Raw genomic sequence first — 20,043 nt, 5'->3', positions numbered from 1 at the left:
TTTCAAGGCTCGACTACTGGAACTCTCTGCTGGCAGGTCTTCCCAGAACGCTATCCGTCCACTGCAAATGATCATAAAGGCAGCTGCACGACTTGTGTTCAATCAGCCCAAGTTCTCCCACAGCATCTCCACTGCTGCACTCCCTTCATTGGCTTCCAGTAGCTGCATGTATCAGATTCAAAACACTGATGCTTGCCTACAAGGCCCAAAATGGACCAGCGCCATCTTACCTTAGTGACCTCATCACATCTCGCACTGCACCAAGTGATAAGGTCACTGAGTCTGAGATCCTCCAGCACTGCTCGACTGGTACCACCTTCTCTCCGAATGAGAGGTAAGTACACTTCAAGGCTCTTCTCTGTTCTGGCACCAAGATGGTGGAATGAACTTCCCCTAGATGTCCATAGCAGATTTCCTGACTATCTTCAAGCAACGATTAAAGACCTACCTCTTCCTCTTCCACTTAAATTAGCACTTTCCATGTTTGTAGAATTCTAGGGTTATATTTATATTAAGTTTGTAATCTTGCATACCAGTGTAGATTTATTCATTACTAGAGACTCAAAGCACTTTTGTACGTCGCTCTGGATAAGGGCATCTGCTAAATGCCGCAAATGTAAATGTAAATGAACTGGAGACTTTCCATTGAAATATAATCAATGAATAGATTTTTCCAGGATGCAATATGTATAGAATTTCTTGATTTCCAGATCTTGAAAATTGTTTTCTTGGCGATAGCTGGTGCCAGTAAAAGTAACTGACTATTTATATTGTCTTAACTGATTATGGATTCATCACCTAGTAAACAAAGTGATGGAGAAATTAGGATTTGATTTCCACAATGACGCTGTCAGGGATTCCTCTGCCACGCCCCCTTTGGTAGCTGTCAGGGATCTCCCCGCCATGCCCCCCTCGGTAGCAGTCACGCTGCCTCGTTTTGCCCCGCCGGCTTTGATTCCTGACAGCTGTGGCTCGTTTAGGAGATGACTACATAAACTCACGTTCTTGAGTCACAGGCTGTCGGTTTTTGAAGGTCATGCTGGTTATCGCCTGGATCCCGTACAACCAGCCTTTTAGCTGATTCAGTCCCGCAACTCCGTCTCCGTATTGGATTACTCGTTGCCATCGGAGTTTACTTTAATTTTCCGGACATTGCTTCCATGTTGGATTACTTGTCCCGAGCGGATAACTCGCCAATGATGGCTCTCCATGACTTGTGTGTTTTGTGTTGAATAAACGATGATTGAGTTACCTCCGCTTCCACGTCGTGATCGTCACACTGACAGACGGATACTGACTCAAAGACCTTTTCCCCAGAATTTTTAATGTGTACCAATACCAAATGGCGTGAACATACTGTATGTGTCTGGGTTATTTTTATTTTTATCCTATTATATTCTGTTAATTTTGGAATCTAGATTTTGTGAGGACAATATAAAAATTAACTATTTGGTTTGAGATTGAAGATGAAAGGTTTAGATTAATAGTTCAAATATTGATTTTTGATTGAATAGATGATTTTATTTGTATTTTGTAGATATTCATATAATCTATTATTCCTGATGCCATATTTCTGGACCAAGTATAAAAATGAGAGCAGATTATTACTAGGGAAGATATGTTGGAGATATATATGCCATTTTCTTGCCCAAGTGTGTAAGTCAAGTGGCTTCCTACTAGCTGTATATGTTACACAGTGTCCCAACTGTTTTTTTTTTTTTATTAGGGTTGTATAATAGTTTAACATGAAATATACAGTATATGTAACCCTTGAAACTCTAACACTACATTAAATAGTAAGCTGGTTTAATTGGGTGTTGCCCCTTTAAGAGGATGGGTTAGTGTGTGCATGGAGAGAGTGCATGGCAATAGCTCAAAGTAAATGTCATAAGACACTACGCATAGCGTGTCGGAGTTGATCTGATTTAATTGGTAAAGTATTTTTGTTGATAATTTTCTTGAGGAGATGTTTTATAGTTACTACATATAGACGCTGAGGAATCACTGTGAGAGTACCATTGTGAGAGTTGCCAAAGATTGGAGAAATACTCCTCACTGCTTTCTGTGGGTTTTTTCCCCAAAACATTCTGGTGAGTGTATTTTGATGAGATACGGTATGTATGTGTATATATATATATATATATATATATATATATATATATATATACACACACATACATATATTACTTCAACATCTTCATCAAGTGTGATGCGTGGTAGGCCAGATCAGAAAAATTATGAATTGGCCTAAAGGGAAGAGAACCAAAGCCCGTCAGAGGGGTGTTCTAACAACAACCTGACCCTTAATGCAATTAAGACTAAAGAGCTCATTGTGGACTTCTGGAAATCTGACAGCAGGATAACTCATCTGTCTACATCTCTGATTTGGAAGGCACAACAGCATCTATACTTCTTGAAGAGACTTAGGTAAATCCATATGACTCTAGGTTTTACTGCTAAATCATTGAGAGCATCCTGGCCAACTCCATCATGGCATAATATAGAAGCTTTACTGTGTGTGAACAAAAAGCCTTGAAAAGGCTGGTCCAAACTGCCCAATGCATCACTGGCACCCAACTACCTGCCATTGAGCACCTTCACCACAGTAGTGGTCTCAACATCATCATGGACTCCTTACATGCCAGTCACAAACTGTTCAACCTGATTTCATCCAGAAGGAGCTACAGGAACATATACACCAGAACCAGGAGTTTCAGGGCCAGTTTTTACCCATCTACCATCACCCTTCTGAACCCCACACTACACACTAGCACACTGATGACTCACTGATACTTTCTACTACAGTAATCATCATGCAGTTCTGCTCAAATCTGTACATTCAATATCATTGTGAACAATTATTCTGTATATAATAACATTATTCTCTTCAGTCATTCTATTTAATAATCCTGTATATAATTTATAGTAGACCAAAATTTAACTCTTTGGTACCATAATACACAACATTATGGACAAATGAGGACAAATAACATTGCACATCATCCCAAAAACAACATACCTACAGTGAAGTTTGGAGGTGGGAACATTATGATATGGGGCTGTTTTTTAGCATATGTTATTGGCAAACTTCATATAATAGAAGGTAGGATGAATAGAAAAATGTAAATAAACATTCTTAATAAAACTCTGCTGCCAGCTACCAGGATGATTAAGCTGAAATGTAGGTGGAAATCTCAGTGAGACAATGATCCCAAACACACAGCCAATTGGTTTCAGAGAAATAAAATAAAGCTTCTAGAATGGTCCAGACAATCACCTGACTTGAATCCAATTGAAAATCTATGGAAAGAACTAAAGTTCAGAGTTCATTGAAGAGGCCTATGGAACCTTCAAGCTTTAAAGAATGTTTGTGTGGAAGAATGGGCCAAAATCACACCTGAGCAATGCATCCAACTAGTTTCTCCGTACAGGAGGCTTCTTGAAATTGCTATTACCAACAAAAGTTTTTGTACAAAGTATTAAATAAATATCAGTAAGCGTTCAATACATTTCCCCAGTGTAATTTCACATTATTACACATTATTAATCTATCATCTATGTCTGGACTGATGGGTTGCTACCAATGTGCATATTTAAATTTATTTTGATTGATTTGTGTCTGTAGTTAAATCTGTGATCAAGTTTGAAATAAATCAAAAGTCAGGACACTTCCTATTTTATAGAATCTCATTTTGTAGTGAAATTTTGATATTTATATATTCAAATGTGCAGAGAAAAAATATATTTAATGTCTCTGTGTCCCCTTGTCATTTTGTGTTTTTTTTTTTATATGGATCTCCATCAGCTCCGAAACAATGAAAACATTTATATACAAAAATGTACAGTCTCTCACTACAACCACTAATGATCAATAATTTTGATGACGTCATTCTGCACTTTAGCTTTTAGCAATGATTTAAATCACATCAGTAAACACTGGTTACCTGATTGGAGTAATGAATGATAATCATGATCCTAATCAGTGCAGTGTCATTAGTGTTCATTTCAAATAATAACTACATTTATGGAATTAGTAACACATTTATGAAATCATTTTAAAATGACTTACACAGCTTTTCTGGATGCTTTGACCACTGGCAGCAGCCTCAGAAGACATTCATCTGATCTGTCATATTTCCTCAAATCAAACTCATCCAGATTCTCTTCTGAGTTCAGCAACACAAACACCAGAGCAGACCACTGAGCAGGAGAGAGTCTGACTCCACTGAGACACCAGGAATCTCCATTGTTCAGGTAATGTTGTACTTCCTGTACTAGAGAATCATCATTCAGTTCATTCAGACAGTGGAACATATTGATGGATTTCTCTGGAGATGGATTTTCTCTGATCTTCTCCTTGATGTACTCAACTGTTTCCTGTTTGCTGTGAGAGCTACTTATTGTTTGGGGAAGAAGGTCTCGTAAGAGAGTTTGATTGGACTCCAGTGAGAGACCCAGAAGGAAGCGGAGGAACAGGTCCAGGTGTCCATTCTCACTCTGTAAGGTCTTGTCCACTGCACTCCTCAGGAATGCAGACATGTTTGATTTGGTGAAAAGATCTGACAGACTGTTTATTTGTTGCTCATTAGTCATTCTGCTTATGAAGGAGAGAAATGTGTATAAAGCAGCCAGAAACTCCTGAACACTCAGATGTACAAAGCTGAACACCTTCCCCAGGTGAAGCCCAAACTCCTCTCTGAAGATCTGAGTACACACTCCTGAGTACACTGACACTTCTCTGACATCAATGTCACACTCTCTCAGGTCTTCCTCATAGAAGATCAGGTTTCCTTTCTCCAGCTGTTGGAAAGCCAGTTTTCCCAGTGCCAGGATACTCTCTCTGGTCTGCTGAGGATCAGGGTCACATTTCTGATGGTACTTTTGGTCCTTGTGTTTGATCTGAAAGATCAGGAAGTGTGTGAACATTTGAGTCAGAGTCTTGGGGATCTCTCCACTCTCTGCTTCACCCAACATTCTCTCTAGAACAGTGGCTGAGATCCAGCAGAAGACTGGGATGTGACACATGATGTAGAGGCTTCTTGAAGACTTCATGTGTGTGATGATTTTATTAACCAGGCTCTGATCACTGATCCTCTTCCTGAAGTACTCCTCTTTCTGAGGATCATTGAACCCTCGTACCTCTGTTACCTGGTCTACACACTCAGGAGGAATCTGATTGGCTGCTCCTGGTCGAGAGGTGATCCAGAGGAGAGCAGAGGGAAGCAGATTCCCCTTGATGAGGTTCGTCAGCAGCACATCCACTGAGGCTGATTCTGTCACATCACACAATCTCTCATTGTTCTGGAAATTTAGAGGAAGTCGACACTCATCCAGACCATCAAAGATCAACACCACTTTATTAATCTCACAGTCTATTAATTGTAATTTTTTTACTTCTGGGAAAAAGTGATGAAGAAGATCCATCAGACTGAGATGTTTCTGCTTCATCAGATTCAGCTCTCTAAAGGGAAGTGGAAACATGAAGGTGACGTCCTGATTTGCTTTTCCTTCAGCCCAGTCCAGAATTAACTTATGCACAGAGACTGTTTTTCCAATTCCAGCAACTCCTTTAGTCAGCACACTTCTGATGGACTTGTCTTTAAAGAGATCATTACATTTGATGGGTGTCTCCTGTGCTGCTGGTCTCCTGGACACTGTCTCAATCTGTCTCACCTCATGTTCATTATTGACGTCTCCACTCCAACCCTCTGTGATGTAGAGGTCTGTGTAGATCTCATTCAGAAGTGCTGAGCTTCCATGCTGTGAGATTCCTTCAGTAATTCTTTTACATTTCTCTCTCAGTTTGGATTTGAGTTTTCGCTGGTAAACAGAGACGAGTTCTGATAAAAAGAAGAATAAAATGTAAACTCTCTGATCATCTCTGTGAGCTACTGATATTTTCATAGCTGTATATCATATGGAATGTCAGTACTGATGTGTTATTATATTGTGTTGATAAAAGCACATCATTATGATGAGATGTGTTTAATAAATGTACAGCAGTTTCCTTCCTCTGAAGATAAAGTGATGTTAGAACCCCATGAGCTCTTACTGTTCTGCAGTGTGTTAGCGAGATCTGTGTGCTTCATGTTCTTCAGGAAGTGCAGTGTGATCTTCAGCACTCCCTCTCTGACACTGCTCTGATCCTCCTCAGCCTCCACCTCCCTCTCAGAGCATGCTGGGTAATCTGGACTCAGGAGCTTCTTATATCTCTTCAGTTCATTCTTAATCAGAGTGATGACTTTGTGCTTCAGATCCTGATTTGTAACAGAAGCAAAATAACCCACTATACTTATATCAAACACTAGAATGTAACATAAGTAGAAGAAGGAGGATGTATGAAAATGCTAATGATTCAACTTCACAAAAAACAAATTGGAAGAAAGCAAGGAACAAACAAGAAGAATGAGAAAAGCAGAATGAAAAAGATGTTGAAACCACTGAGGAAACACAACACAATCATGTTCTCTCTTACTGCTGCTCAGGATTTTGTTCCTTTACATTGCAGTGAGAGTGAAATAGATACACACACACACACACACACACACACACACACACACACACACACACACACACCTTGAATATGGCCTCCAAATGTTTCTTCTCAGTGATCTTTGATTTCTTCTTCTGCAGTCTGTGAACAAATAAAACACTTGTTAAAAGTAGAATAAAGACTATAAATCATATTCATAACTACAAACACAAAGCAGTGAATACACACATATTACAGAGATGTTTGATTATGTGAGAGTGTGAGTGATAAAACACTGCACTCATACATTCAACTGTCCTCACCTCAGATCAGTAGTACAGTCTGTGTCTTTAAAGACTATTGGATGTTCCATAGACCAGTCACTCTTCATGGACACACAGCTGGGTTCAGGTGAGTCTGATCTCTTACCCTGAATCAGACTAAACACACACAACCACTGCATCATTATTACTGTTCTGCAGCAACACTGAATAATGAAACTGGAGTTAAAATCTGATGATGTTCTTATTAACACTGATCCCATTCTTTAACCTTCATACTTTATCCAGCTACAGGGACAACTTGGGGTTAGACGTGTTGCTCAGTAGCTTAATAATCAGCTGGTTTTGAACATCTGGAGACAAAGCTGCTGAATTCAACTCTTCACTCGTCACTTTTCACAGATACACATCAGAATCTTATCTGTTTAGTGTTGGTGTCAGGGATCCACCTGCCACGCCCCCTTCTGTGTCTCTCATGCCTCCGCCCTCCCTGGACCTTGAATGTGTTGGACGTTACGTACTGCTGTAAGTGTTTACTGTTGCATGCAGTACTCTATGCTGTCCGTTCCATTCGGACTCTACTATCCGGTACCGGCTGCGCTTCTCCTCCCCGTGCATCTCGAAACCGCTACACTTCTCCCCAAGCGCACCTTGGACTCTCTCAACCTAAGGACTGCCGTGTGTGAGTGAGTGTGCTTGTGTGTATCTCTCTCCCTCAATCTTGTCATTAAACCTGGGTGAGCTGTATTCTGGCTTCCGCCTCCTGTTTTACTCACACCCTGACAGAATAACAAACCTCCTGAAGGCGAAGCCACACCTCCTAAACCGTTCAAAGGCGAAGTCGCGCCTCTGAGTCCCTCTCCGGGCGATGTCTCTCCACCAGGTCTCCCGGAGGATGACAAGGCACTCCGAGTTCCTCCAAAGGCGTCGTCACAGCTCACAGCCCCGGCGGAAGTGTCACTGCATTCCTTATGTCCGTCGTGGGCGTCGCACAGGCTTTAAACTCCGCCGTGGATGGCACACAGCCTCTGGATTCCACAGTGGGCATTGCTCGGCCTCTAGACACCACCGAGGACGTTTTTCTGCTCCCAGTCTCCACCGAGTGAGTCACTAGGTCTCCGGTCTCCAGGCTGGATATCACTCCGCTCCAGACGTCCCCAGTGGGCTTCATTCCGCCTCCTGTTTCACTCGCACCCTGACAGTTGGTGAATGTAAGAACATTTCTAATTCTCCAGTCCAAACTCCTAAACCTCACTATACCCACTGCCATCTGTCAATAGATCACCAGCTCCTGACAGGCAGGAAACAACAGGTGAGACTGGGAGGTGTTACCTCCGGTATTCGGACAGTCAGCACTGGTGCTCCTCAGGGATGTGTCCTTTCCCCACTGCTATTCTCCCTTTATACGAATGATGCATATCAAGTGACCCAACTGTCAAACTCCTAAAAATTGCAGATGACACCAGGCTCATTGGACTCATCCAAGATGGCGTCGAGTCTGCATATGAGCAGGAGGTGAACCAGCTGGCGCTATGGTGCAGTCAGAACAATCTTGAGCTAAACACACTGTAAACTGTGGAGATGATAGTGGACTTTTGAAAACACCCTTCAACACTACTTCCCCTTACAATATCCAACATCCCTGTGTCACCTGTGGAGAACTTGCCACAGTCGCCATCAGGGACAAACATACTTATAAAGAACATTCACTTTTAATCACCACATTATCTGTGTAAAGCTGCTTTGAGACAATGTTCATTGTTAAAAGCGTTGAATTGAATTGAACCGAACTTCAAGTTTCTGGGCACTACCATTTCCCAAGACCTGAAATGGGAATCCAACATAAACTTGATTCTGAAAAAGGCCCAGCAGAGGATGTTCTATGTCAATTAAGGAAGTACAGTCTGCCACAGGAGCTGTTGATACACCTTCACTCACCTCTCAAATTTCTTTATGTCCTGTTTCACAGACCCATTCATTCTGGAGGACATTTATACTGCTAAAGAGGAACCTGTACACCTACAGAGAGAGAGAGAGAGAGAGAGAGAGAGAGAGAGAGAGAGAGAGAGAGAGAGAGAGAGAAATTGATCAGTCAATTATTGGAATTTATTTATTAAATTAATATCATAAACAAGATTTTAAAACTATGTAATTCCAAACAGGAAAAAATTACACAATGCCTCTCCCTAATGCAGGAGTGAAAATGTATGTTGCTTTGAATTTAGGAAATATTGTACCCTATATTTTGACACTGAAAATAGTATATTTCTGGATTGACTTGGATTTTGAAGGAGGATGTGAGCAAGCAGGTGCTCTTGGGGTGTGCAGAGGAGCACAGGGATTAAAAAAGAAAAGAATAAAGTTGGAAAGAGCTCGTCGGTGTCCTTGAATGTTATTAGAGAAATAATCTCACTTTAGTATCGATGCACAATTCTTACACTAACAAAGAATATAACAACAAACAATTAAAAATCATTAACATATTAAAATAAGTAATAAATATATTGATTAAACAAACAGCAGTCCATTTATACCCCAAACACACAAACACCAGTAGTTTCACCAACACGTAATGCGCATGCTCGTCTCTAAACCTTAAACGCTGTGAATGTGTTCACTGTGATGCAGTTCTGATTCAGAGACTCTAACCTACACCTTGATGGCTGTAATGTGCTTCCTTCTCCACATTCTTCTGCAGGGTTGAAACAGAGCTTTGAATGTTTACATTCTCTGAAAATTAATTTGGGAAATTTGCCGCTTGTGCCTGATATCAGCACATTCCCAAGCCCGCATGCTGCCCTGCTTCCATCCACCATCTACATTCTCCCTTCATCTTTCACACCAAAGGAGATATGGAGCGGATTTTCCGCCGAGTCGAGGAACATCAGAACCTGTCTCCTGAAAGTCATGATGTGTTTAGTGACGGCTGTTTGCAGGAACACGATCTGAAAACAAATCACGATTTTCCCCAATAAAACACTTTCATGCTCCAGAGCTTCATTTGGGAAAAAGGAGGAGAGTTTGAAATAAAGATCCTTAAAGAGAGAAACACTGCAGGACACATATTTACTTCACTCCAACATGGGTGTGTTCCATCTAATACTGGATCATCACACGGTTCACTTCCAGGAAATCAAGTCCTACAGGAAACTGTAGAAGATCCAACTTCAGGAAAAATCACCTGAACTGTTCTTCATCCAGTGTAGATTCATAACATTCACATCTTCTAGCTTTAGATTTACACACTTACTGTGTATGTAAATTCTGGAAATGTTTTACTGCATTTCTTCATAAAATGGCGATTTTACTTTCACTTTGACTTCTTTATTCCACAGAGCAGGAATTCAGGTGTTGGAGTCAGGACACACACACACACACACACACACACACACAATTGAATAGTTTGTATCAATAATGAACATGTTCGTGTGGGAGTTTGAGAAGTGCGAAACTAAATAATAATATAAAAATATTATACTACACACAAACCGGAAAAGGAAGTGTCTCAGTTCACAAATGCACTCTGTCAGTTCCAGTAAGATTTGTACCTGCAGCAGACTTTCCCCTCGGCCCGGTTCTGTTTGCTGTATTCGGGTCGGATAGTTGAGTTTCCCTGCCCGGAGCAGCAGCTGATGATTTACCGACACTGCCGCAGTCAAACCCGAATCAGCCCGAGAGTAATGTGCAGCGCGCGCCGGAGCTGGAGATTTAATCTCCATATGTTCTAAAATGTTCACGTTCACCTTTGTTCATGTTCCTTCAATAAACTTTAATTAAACTTATCAACCACTCGAGATGATATGACAGTACATGTAGGCTATAAAGTTCTGTGAAGTTGCTGTACTTTGAACTTGTTTGGCAGTTTTTCTTTGTCTTTGTTTATATATATATATATATATATATAGGAAGACACCAATAATATTATGCAATAGCAATTGAACACCTTATCAGATCAGTTGTGAATTATTTACTACATATTACCAGAATACACAATATATATATTTTAAAAGGAATCAGGAGGAAACTGTATTCAGGAGAAAGCAGTGGAATGAGATCTTTAATATAAAACAAATGAAAATGACAAATCTAAACTTCACAATACAACCTCTTTTCAAAAATGGTCCAGGATGAGGAAGAGTACATTCAGCAGAAAGAAGTTAACTAAGATTAACACTTTTGATTTACAGAATTTAGGATTTTAGGAGATATATATATATATATATATATATATATATATATATATATATATATATATATATAATTTTTAAACCTTTACTTGATTCTCAACAAAAACTATTATGAGGGGTAACCATAATTCCATAAATCTATTACATTTCTGTAATGTCACTATTTTGTTTTTATTCTTTTATTAAAGATAACTAGAAGTTGTACCTCATGTATTTGTATATTAGGCCAGAGAAAATGCTAATTTTCTGTAAATGTCAGCATTACAGGAAAGATGAAACTAAATCACTATAATGTTAATGCAGAACTGATATTTCAGTAACAGTACTTATTTATAGTATTTTCATAGCATGTAATTTGTGTTCATGTTTATGCAAACCCGATTCCAAAAAAGTTGGGACTCGTGAAAATTGTGAATAAAAACAGAATGCAATGTTTTGAAAGTTTCAAATGTCAATATTTTATTCAGAATACAACATAGATGACATATCAAATGTTTAAAAGGAGAAAATGTATCATTTTAGGGAAAATAAGATTTATTTTTAATTACATGGCATCAACACATCTCAAAAGAGTTGGGACAAGGCCATGTTTACCACTGTGTGGCGTCCCCTCTTCTTTTTATAACAGTTTGCAAACATCTGGGGACTGAGAAGACAAGTTGCTCAACTTTAGGAATAGGAATATTTTCCCATTCTTGTCTTATACAGGCTTCTAGTTGCTCAACTGTCTTAGGTTTCCTTCATCTTTATGATGCTCCAAATGTTTTCTATGGGTGAAAGATCTGGACTGCAGGCTGGCCATTTCAGTACCCAGATCCTTCTTCTATGCCATGATGTTGTAAGTGATGCAGTATGTGGAAAATGCAAGATCTTCCCTGAAAGACAACATCTGGATGAGAGCATATGTTGTTCTACAATTTGGATATACCTTTCAGCATTGATGGTGCCTTTCCAGATGTGTAAGCTGCCCATGCCACACGCACTCATGCAACCCCATACCATCAGAGATGCAGGCTTCTGAACTGAGCGCTGATAACAACTTGGGTTGTCCTTGTCCTCTTTAGTCCCGATGACATGGTGTCCCAGTTTTCCAAAAGAACTTCAAATTTTGATTCGGCTGCGCTTCTGGATTTAAATATGCTGCTCATGTTTAGATATGGCTTGCTTCCGCCCGGGATGTTTCCAGCGCCGCTTTCCGCTCTCGCAGCTGGGCATGCTTTGCATACAGCTCACGAATCTGTTTCTCCAAAGCCTCCATCTCCAACTCCACCGTTTGCAACTCGAACGAGTCCTTACCTGTGCTCAAAGGCAGACACACAACTGGCATAGTGCTCATAATCACAAACAGAGTTAAGATACAGAGACATGATAGAGTAAGAGTCAATGAATATAGTCAACACTAGTGATAGTCGAGTTAACTAACTTCAGGCACAAGTCAGGAAGACAAAAACAATTTAGGATTATTAAAAGAGGAAAAAAGGACAGGTAAATAGTGAAGTTTGTTTAATTAATGAACTTAATTTAATAAACAAGCTTCAGTTAGTTCAGAGTGCGGCAGCAAGAGTTCTTACAAGGTCAAGAAAATATGATCATATAACCCCAATCTTATCGTCCCTACACTGGCTTCCTGTTAAGTTTCGAATAGACTTTAAACTACTACTTCTTACTTATAAAGCACTAAATGGTTTGGCTCCCATGTATCTATCCAGTCTTTTAACATGCTACAATTCGTCACGCTCCCTGAGATCTCAAAACTCTGGGCCTCTAGTAGTTCCTAGAATAGCAAAGTGCACTAAAGGTGGTAGAACATTCTCACATTTAGCTCCTAAACTCTGGAATAGTCTTCCTGACAGTGTTCGGGGCTCAGACACACTCACCCAGTTTAAGTGCAGATTAAAAACATATCTTTTTAGCAAAGCCTACACATAACACACATCACATATCATAACCTTGTGCTCCAGAACATCTGATCACATGCACATTATCAACTTGTGCTGTTAATATCATGAACAGCAGCTACGCTAATTTCTCTCCACTGCTTCTCTTTCTCTCCCCATCCCGAGACACCCTGAGGTTGCTCCAGCCCCAGTCACGTCCCACCTCATGATGATTACGGACTTTGAAAAAGTAGATGCCTGCAAACATCCCGAACCATCTAGAGACGTACCAGTGCCAACTGGATCCCGCTATATGTGTGGAGTTTGACATTGGACTTCCTGGAGTGTTTAAAGGCTCTGGTATGGAGAAGACTATAGAAGATAAAACTTGGAGCTACTAACCATATAGACTGTATAAGACTGTAGAAAGAAAATTACTCATTTTAGTTCTCACTCTCCAGTGTTCTGTATTGTTGAAGATTTATGATCAAACTGTCACCCAGATGAGGATGGGTTCCCCTTTTGAGTCTGGTTCCTCTCAAGGTTTCTTCCTCATTACATCTAAGATACTTTTCCTTGCCACAGTCGCCACGGCTGCTCATCAGGAAAAAATGCACACCATTTACCTTCACTGTTGATTTGTGTAAAGCTGCTTTGAGACAATGTTTGTTGTGAAAAGCGTTATACAAATAAACCTGACTTGTTTGAAAACAGCGAGAGAAATACAAACACGGAACTCGCGGCAAACAAGTCAAACACAGGAAGCTACGTCACCAGAAGCACGGATTGTGTTCACCAACAATGTTTTCTGGAAGTATTCCTGAGCCCATGTTGTGATTTCCATTACAGTAGCATTCCTGTATGTGATGCAGGGCCCGAAGATCACGGGCATCCAGTATGGTTTTCCGGCCTTGACCCTTACACACAGAGATTGTTCCTGAATCTTTGGATGATATGATGCACTGTAGATGATGATAACTTCAAACTCTTGCAATTTTTCTCTGAGAAACTCCGTTCTGATATTGCTGTAATATTTTTCACCGCAGCATTGGGGGAATTGGTGATCCTCTGCCCATCTTGACTTCTGAGAGACACTGCCACTCTGAGAGGCTCTTTTTATACCCAATCATGTTGCCAAATGACCTAATAAGTTGCAACTGGTCCTCCTGCTGTTCCTTATATGTACGTTAACTTTTCCGGCCTCTTATTGCTACCTGTCCCAACTTTTTTTTGTAATGTGTAGCTCTCATGAAATCCAAAATGAGCCAATATTTGGCATGACATTTCAAAATGTCTCACTTTCAACATTGGATATGTTTCTATATTCTATTGTGAATCAAATATAAGTTTATGAGATTTGTAAATTATTGCATTTCTTTTTTATTTACAATTTGTACAGTGTCCCAACTTTTTTGAAATCAGGTTTGTATGTATATTTACATGCTGTACACATACTTACATATTTATCTGCACTTGTTAATTTGCATAATTGCTACTTTTTGCACTTCTGTTAGATGCTAAAACTGCATTTCCTTGATGTACCTGTTCTATACAATGACAATAAAGTTGTATATATCTATCTATCTAGATAACAGAGTCTTTCAGGATAACCATCTCTTGATGTTCCTGTTGTCACACTACAGCAGATGGAAAATAAATTCAGATTTTAGCCAAACACAGAAAGCTGCACAATAACTACACACAAAAAAAAAATTATGCTGCTTGTATGTCTACTAACAGAGTCTGTGATCTCCTGGTGGTTTTAATCATCTGCCCCTTCACTCCTCCTTTACCTTTAAAAGATTTGGATCAGTTTATCTGAGAAGCTTCCAGCTGAGAGAGGAACGTTGACTGCAGTGGCTTTGTAATGATCCGCATGAACTCTGCATTCACCTGCATTCAAACAAACAAAACACAGCAATTTGTTCAGTTTATTACTACAAAAAAGAAATTCAGACTAAAATAAAAACACTTCATAACACGTTTACTGGCGTTACTCTGCTGAAAAAGAGCTGACCATTGATTCTTAAATTCTGCAATCCTGGGCCTTTGCTCCACAATCTGCTGACGTCTGTGGGAAAATGTTCTTTTCTTATTTTTCACCACTTATTTGTCATGCTTTTTTACTTCCCACAATAAAACAATTCTCTCTCCATCCAAGCTCTCTGTGGATTCACCTTGATCTTCCACCACCTTCAAGGGTTCAGTAGTAAAACATCTACCTTTTTGCTGTACCTTTGGCTGAGAACGCATTTTGAAATACAGAATTTTGCTACAAATATCACATGGTGTCATGATGAAAATGTGATTCTGTGTGTCCTAACCGTGAGTCTAAATGCATTACAGATCATTTTGGTACCATTCCTGCTTGGAGAATTTACACATCAAATCAATTTGGGTATTTTTTAATTTTCATTGTAAATTTGCAACTTATAAAGTGTTAATGTGTATGAAATGTACATATTAAAACTACTGTTGGAAATGACAAATGTAAATTATATAAAAGTAATTTTACTTATGCTTCAAACTTTGCAGATATGCTAATGTAAAATGTAAATGTAAATCGGGAAATTCATTATTATGTTGAAGATTGTATTTGAAATGGGATGTGTCTCCTCTATGCTTCCATACTACTGCATAGTGTGTATGATTTGAGTTGTGTATGTATGTATGTATGTATGTATGTATGTATGTAGTGTATGATTTGAGTTGATGCTGATTGATCTTCCTTACATACAGCGATATGTATGAGTGTTCACCAGAAGGGGGCGCATTTCACACACATTCCACACACGCTGGTGAAGCAGCAGCAGCATTTCGGTGTCCTGTGATTCTTAATGCTAATATTTTCCCCACCAGGTAATAAATACATCAACTCAATGTTGAATTTATTGTTGAGGTTTGGAAAAGGCTGAAATGTGGATATCGTTGTTCCGAGCATTAATGAGTTGTTGAAGTGAGTTTGAAAGTTTGTTCAGAGTTGAACTCGTACATCACGCTAGTCATGCTAAGGATGGAGACCACGTGGTGTTGGAAATAGCATGCTAACGCTAATAAGTCAATGTGTGTGTTTCTTCCAAATCACATAATTATTATGGGAAATGTTACAAATGGTTTTGTTTTAAAAATGGATGTATTGTTCCTACAAATATGCTGAATTATAGAAATGGATAATGCTGATATTTTCTCCCACCAGGCGGTGGCGCTACTACATAAATACACCATTAGACACGCAGGAGAAGAAAAAGTCCTGCTGCATTCAGAATCGTCCAGCATTATTTTTCCCGCCTGTTCGTTTCTGAGGTAAATATTTTGATATCTTTATTATTTTACAATAAAAACCCGTATGAAATGAGATCATTCAGACTGTAGAAATATACTAGAAATGATTTGGGTGGTAAAAGTGGAAAAAAAGATCAAAATCCTGTCAGGAGTTAGTCGCTATAGTCAGGGGAGACTATGCTAAGCTAACGGAGAACAATTAAATATCAATTATTATTCATATAAACTCAATGCAGAAATATTAATGATTAAAAAAGATTTAATGCTGGTTTTTAGGGTAAAATTGTGATATTTATTGTCTGTTTTTAATAATGTATCATATGTGTGAGGAAGAAAACTATTATTTGTAGTTAAATTTTAATAATTATATAATTATTAATAAATAAAGTAAATAAATTGAGATTTTGGACATTTAACAGCGTTTAACATGAGCTATATGTGCACTAATCCTAAATCAGGGCTTTTCACATTTTATGGGCCTTTTTCACATTTATAAATCCATTTTCTCTAAAAGTGTGCATCATCTTTAGAGTCAAATTCTTACATTTAATCAGTTAAGAATAATAACACATTTTGTCTGTTACCAAACACATTAAATCAGTAAGAACAAAATTTATGTTTGAATGCAGCAGAAACAGAAGCTGCATCTGAAGTGTATTTAGATGTCTTTACACACTGTTTAATGCTCAGAGGAACATGTAATGATTTACCCTGCACTTACAAATGCAGCAATGATCTTTTAATATTTTAATTATAAAATACTGATATTTAAGATCATAAAAATAGAAGATACTTTAAATGTGAAATTAAAACCGCCAGTAGGTGGCAGCACGTCACTGTTAAAAGTGAGTCATTGCGATTGAACCGAATCATTTAAACGAGTGATTCATTCAGGAACGAAACACCATCATGTTGTTCAGAGACACAAAACAGTGCTGTGGATTTGTTTGGATTATTTTTGTTGGTGAAATCGAGCAAAAACAGGCAACGTGGTGTCTAAAACATAAATCTCTTAATATTAACTCTTATTTCTTATATTCTAATCTCTTATTTATTAAACTGGTGTATAAAATCAATATCACTTTTATAATCGTTCTGATTTTTGTGGAAAAAAGCAGCACTTTTTGTGTGATATTAATTAAAACATATGAAAGAATATAATATACATTTTCTGCCCCTGATTATGAATTATGCAGTGAAATAACTAAATGTTCTAAATGTGCACACACACACACACACGTGTCTGATCTACGAGACTTCATCACATGATGTGTGTGTGTGTGTGTGTGTGTGTGTGTGTGTGTGTGTGTGTGTGTGTGTGTGAGAAATAGCACATTATTGTTAAAATAACAATTATGATATCGCTGATGAGATGTATATAATCCTACTCCCCTAATCCCAGTATCTCCAAGCTGCCTCTCTTGGGGCCCTTGAGCAAGGCCCTTAACCCTTACCACGGACATGTGTAGGACCCTGTCTAGGGTGGTGTATCAAACCATGGCATTCTGAGTCTAAATTGTACTCTGTGTGTGTGCGTGTGTGTGTGTGTGTGTGTGTGTGTGTGTGTGTGTGTGTTTGTGTGTAGGTTATCGCTTCATGGTGCTATTTTTCAATATAATGATGTCCTACAGCAGCAGTTCCAGGAGGTGAGTTACCGACACACACACACACACACACTTACACACACGTTTTTTTCCCTCAGTGTATGTTTGAATATAGTAAAGCATGTTCACACACACACACACACACCAGGTTTGACATGAGCCCTTAAGCGGGGGAAGGTGCAACAGCTTTGGAAAACATTCTGCGTGGTGCCTGTAACAAAGACATCGTGCCCAAAAAACTTTGGGGACTACTGACCAGTAGCACTGACCTCACATCTGATGAAGACAATAAAGAGGCTGGTGCTCACTCATCTCCAACCTCTGGTGAGCCCATCAATGGATCCACTTCAGTTTGCCTACCAACCTGGCATTGGAGTGTAAGACGCAGTCATCTTCCTCCTAAATCGGGCTATTTCACACCTGGAAAAAGCTGGGAGCACTGTGATAGTCATGTTTTTTGATTTCTTTAGTGCTTTTAACACCATCCAACCTGCGCTCCTGAGGGATAAGATGGTGTACATGGGACTGGACCATCATCTGTCTGCCTGGATATTGGACTACTTTGGACTACTTCACCTGAGACATCAGATGAACCAGACACACATTTTGTGAAGGTACAGGGTGAAAGCGCAAGGCCAAACGAAAGAACCCGAAAGCAAACCTCAGGAACTTCCTGTGAGAAGGTAGGATGGATACATGAAAGTATGCATAGTTTAAATCTACCGTGACAAACCAGTCTTTAGATCTGATTTGAAGCACCACCTGCTTGAGAGTCAGCATCTTGAACCTGTGTCTCATTACAGAGCGATTCACCTGACGTAGATCTAAGATAGGACGCAACCCTCTATCCTTTTTGGGAAATATGAAGTATATAGAATAGAACCCGGACTCTCGTTCTGATGGAGGGACCACCTCGATGGCCTCCTTCCTCAGGAGAGTGTTTACATTCTGTTCCATGACCAGAACCTTCTTGCTTCCCACCAGGGTGGGAAGAACCCAGTGAAAACAGGGCTGGGGAGACCCAAACTGAATCGAGTAGCCTCGCTCTACAGTGTGCAGGACCCACTCAAACACATCTGGAAGAGCTTTGCAAGCTGCCAGAAAGTGCCTAAAGGGTATTAGTCTCCTGAGACTGACCTCCAGTGTGCCTAGAGCCGGGGCAGCACCCTGAGATGGACCACAACAATGCCGGGTGGAAACCAAGGTGAGAGCTTGCTGGAGCTGGCCGTGCCCTGAAGCACCGAGGGTGGTAGGGTTAACAGACCAGGTCCCTGAGGGGGCCGGGACAGGGCAGGCACCGGATAGAGCTGTGCGGCGAACCCTTCACAGCCGGATCACCAGAAAGTCCCATGTCGGTACCTTTTCGTCGAAGCCTTCCTGTTGAAGAGGACAGTCCTCAGAGGGGAGAGAGCGAGTCACGATGCTGCGTTTCTGCACCTCCCACCCACCAAGCAGCCCCCTGTGAGTGGCATGGGAGGTACCACTGGAACGCCGCCACCTGTTTCTTATTCTCCTAAAACATTTCGACCACCAAGGTAACGGAGACTCCGAAGATGCCAGAAGGGGTCAGTGGGGCATCCAGCAGTATGGCCCTGTCACTGTCAGACATCTTTGACAGAGTGATCCACAGGTGCCTTTCTGTGGACACCAGGGCAGCCATAGACCATCCAATGGCCCTAGTGGTATCTTTAGTGGCTCTGAGAGCAGCTCCCACATCCAACTCATGCAGCAGGTCAGCCAGATATGCCTGCAACACCGCCATAGTGTGCAGGGACGCAGTGGCTTGATCTGCCGAAGCATAGGCTTTACCCACGAGCACTGATGTATTGTGTAGGGGCTTCATGGGTAATGTCGGGGTCTTAAGGGAGGAGGCGATTTTGGGAGAGAGATAGTTGGCAAGTGTCTATTTAACCCGCGGGATCGCCTCATAACCATGTTCTTTCCGCCCACCAAGTTATATTGAGCTTGGCAACGGCACGCGTTACAACCTCCGCAAGCTCCTCGGCTTCGGTACTGCAGAGAACGCCTCCCCCCGCCCCTCCTCAAAGGAAGAGAGGCGGAGCTGCATGCGCTCATCGCAGGAGGAAGAATCCGCCGAGCAATATAACTTGGCCGGCTTATGAGCAGAAAGTGTTTTCATCTAGTAAATTAGATGAGCGCTTTCTGACACCCGTGTTACAACCTCCGTGCTGGGGTCTTTTCTTTTTCCTGCCTCAATGACTATCGACATGTCGTGCTTACACAAATCTTGATGAAGTGCTTTGAGAGGCTCATCATGAGGCACATTAAGACCCAGCTTTCACCCTCACTGGACCCCATGCAGTTCACGTATCGTCCAAA

General features: G+C 40.4%; 1 protein-coding gene across 1 annotated transcript in view; it reads right to left on the bottom strand.

The window, feature by feature from the left end:
- LOC124385134 (NACHT, LRR and PYD domains-containing protein 4E-like) overlaps positions 1-20,043 on the bottom strand; it is a 205,458-nt gene that overhangs the window by 15,853 nt on the left and 169,562 nt on the right. Inside the window, exons 4-6 of the mRNA XM_046848283.1 lie at positions 6,577-6,634; positions 6,053-6,257; positions 4,070-5,840 (exon numbers count right to left, since the gene is read on the bottom strand). Of these exons, the coding sequence (XP_046704239.1) occupies positions 4,070-5,840; positions 6,053-6,257; positions 6,577-6,634 (2,034 nt within the window). The remainder of the gene's footprint in view (positions 1-4,069; positions 5,841-6,052; positions 6,258-6,576; positions 6,635-20,043) is intronic.

The sequence above is a fragment of the Silurus meridionalis genome, chromosome 4, assembly GCF_014805685.1.
Source record: "Silurus meridionalis isolate SWU-2019-XX chromosome 4, ASM1480568v1, whole genome shotgun sequence".
Classification (NCBI taxonomy): Eukaryota; Metazoa; Chordata; class Actinopteri; order Siluriformes; family Siluridae; genus Silurus; species Silurus meridionalis.
This window is presented reverse-complemented; position numbering and strand designations above follow the sequence as displayed.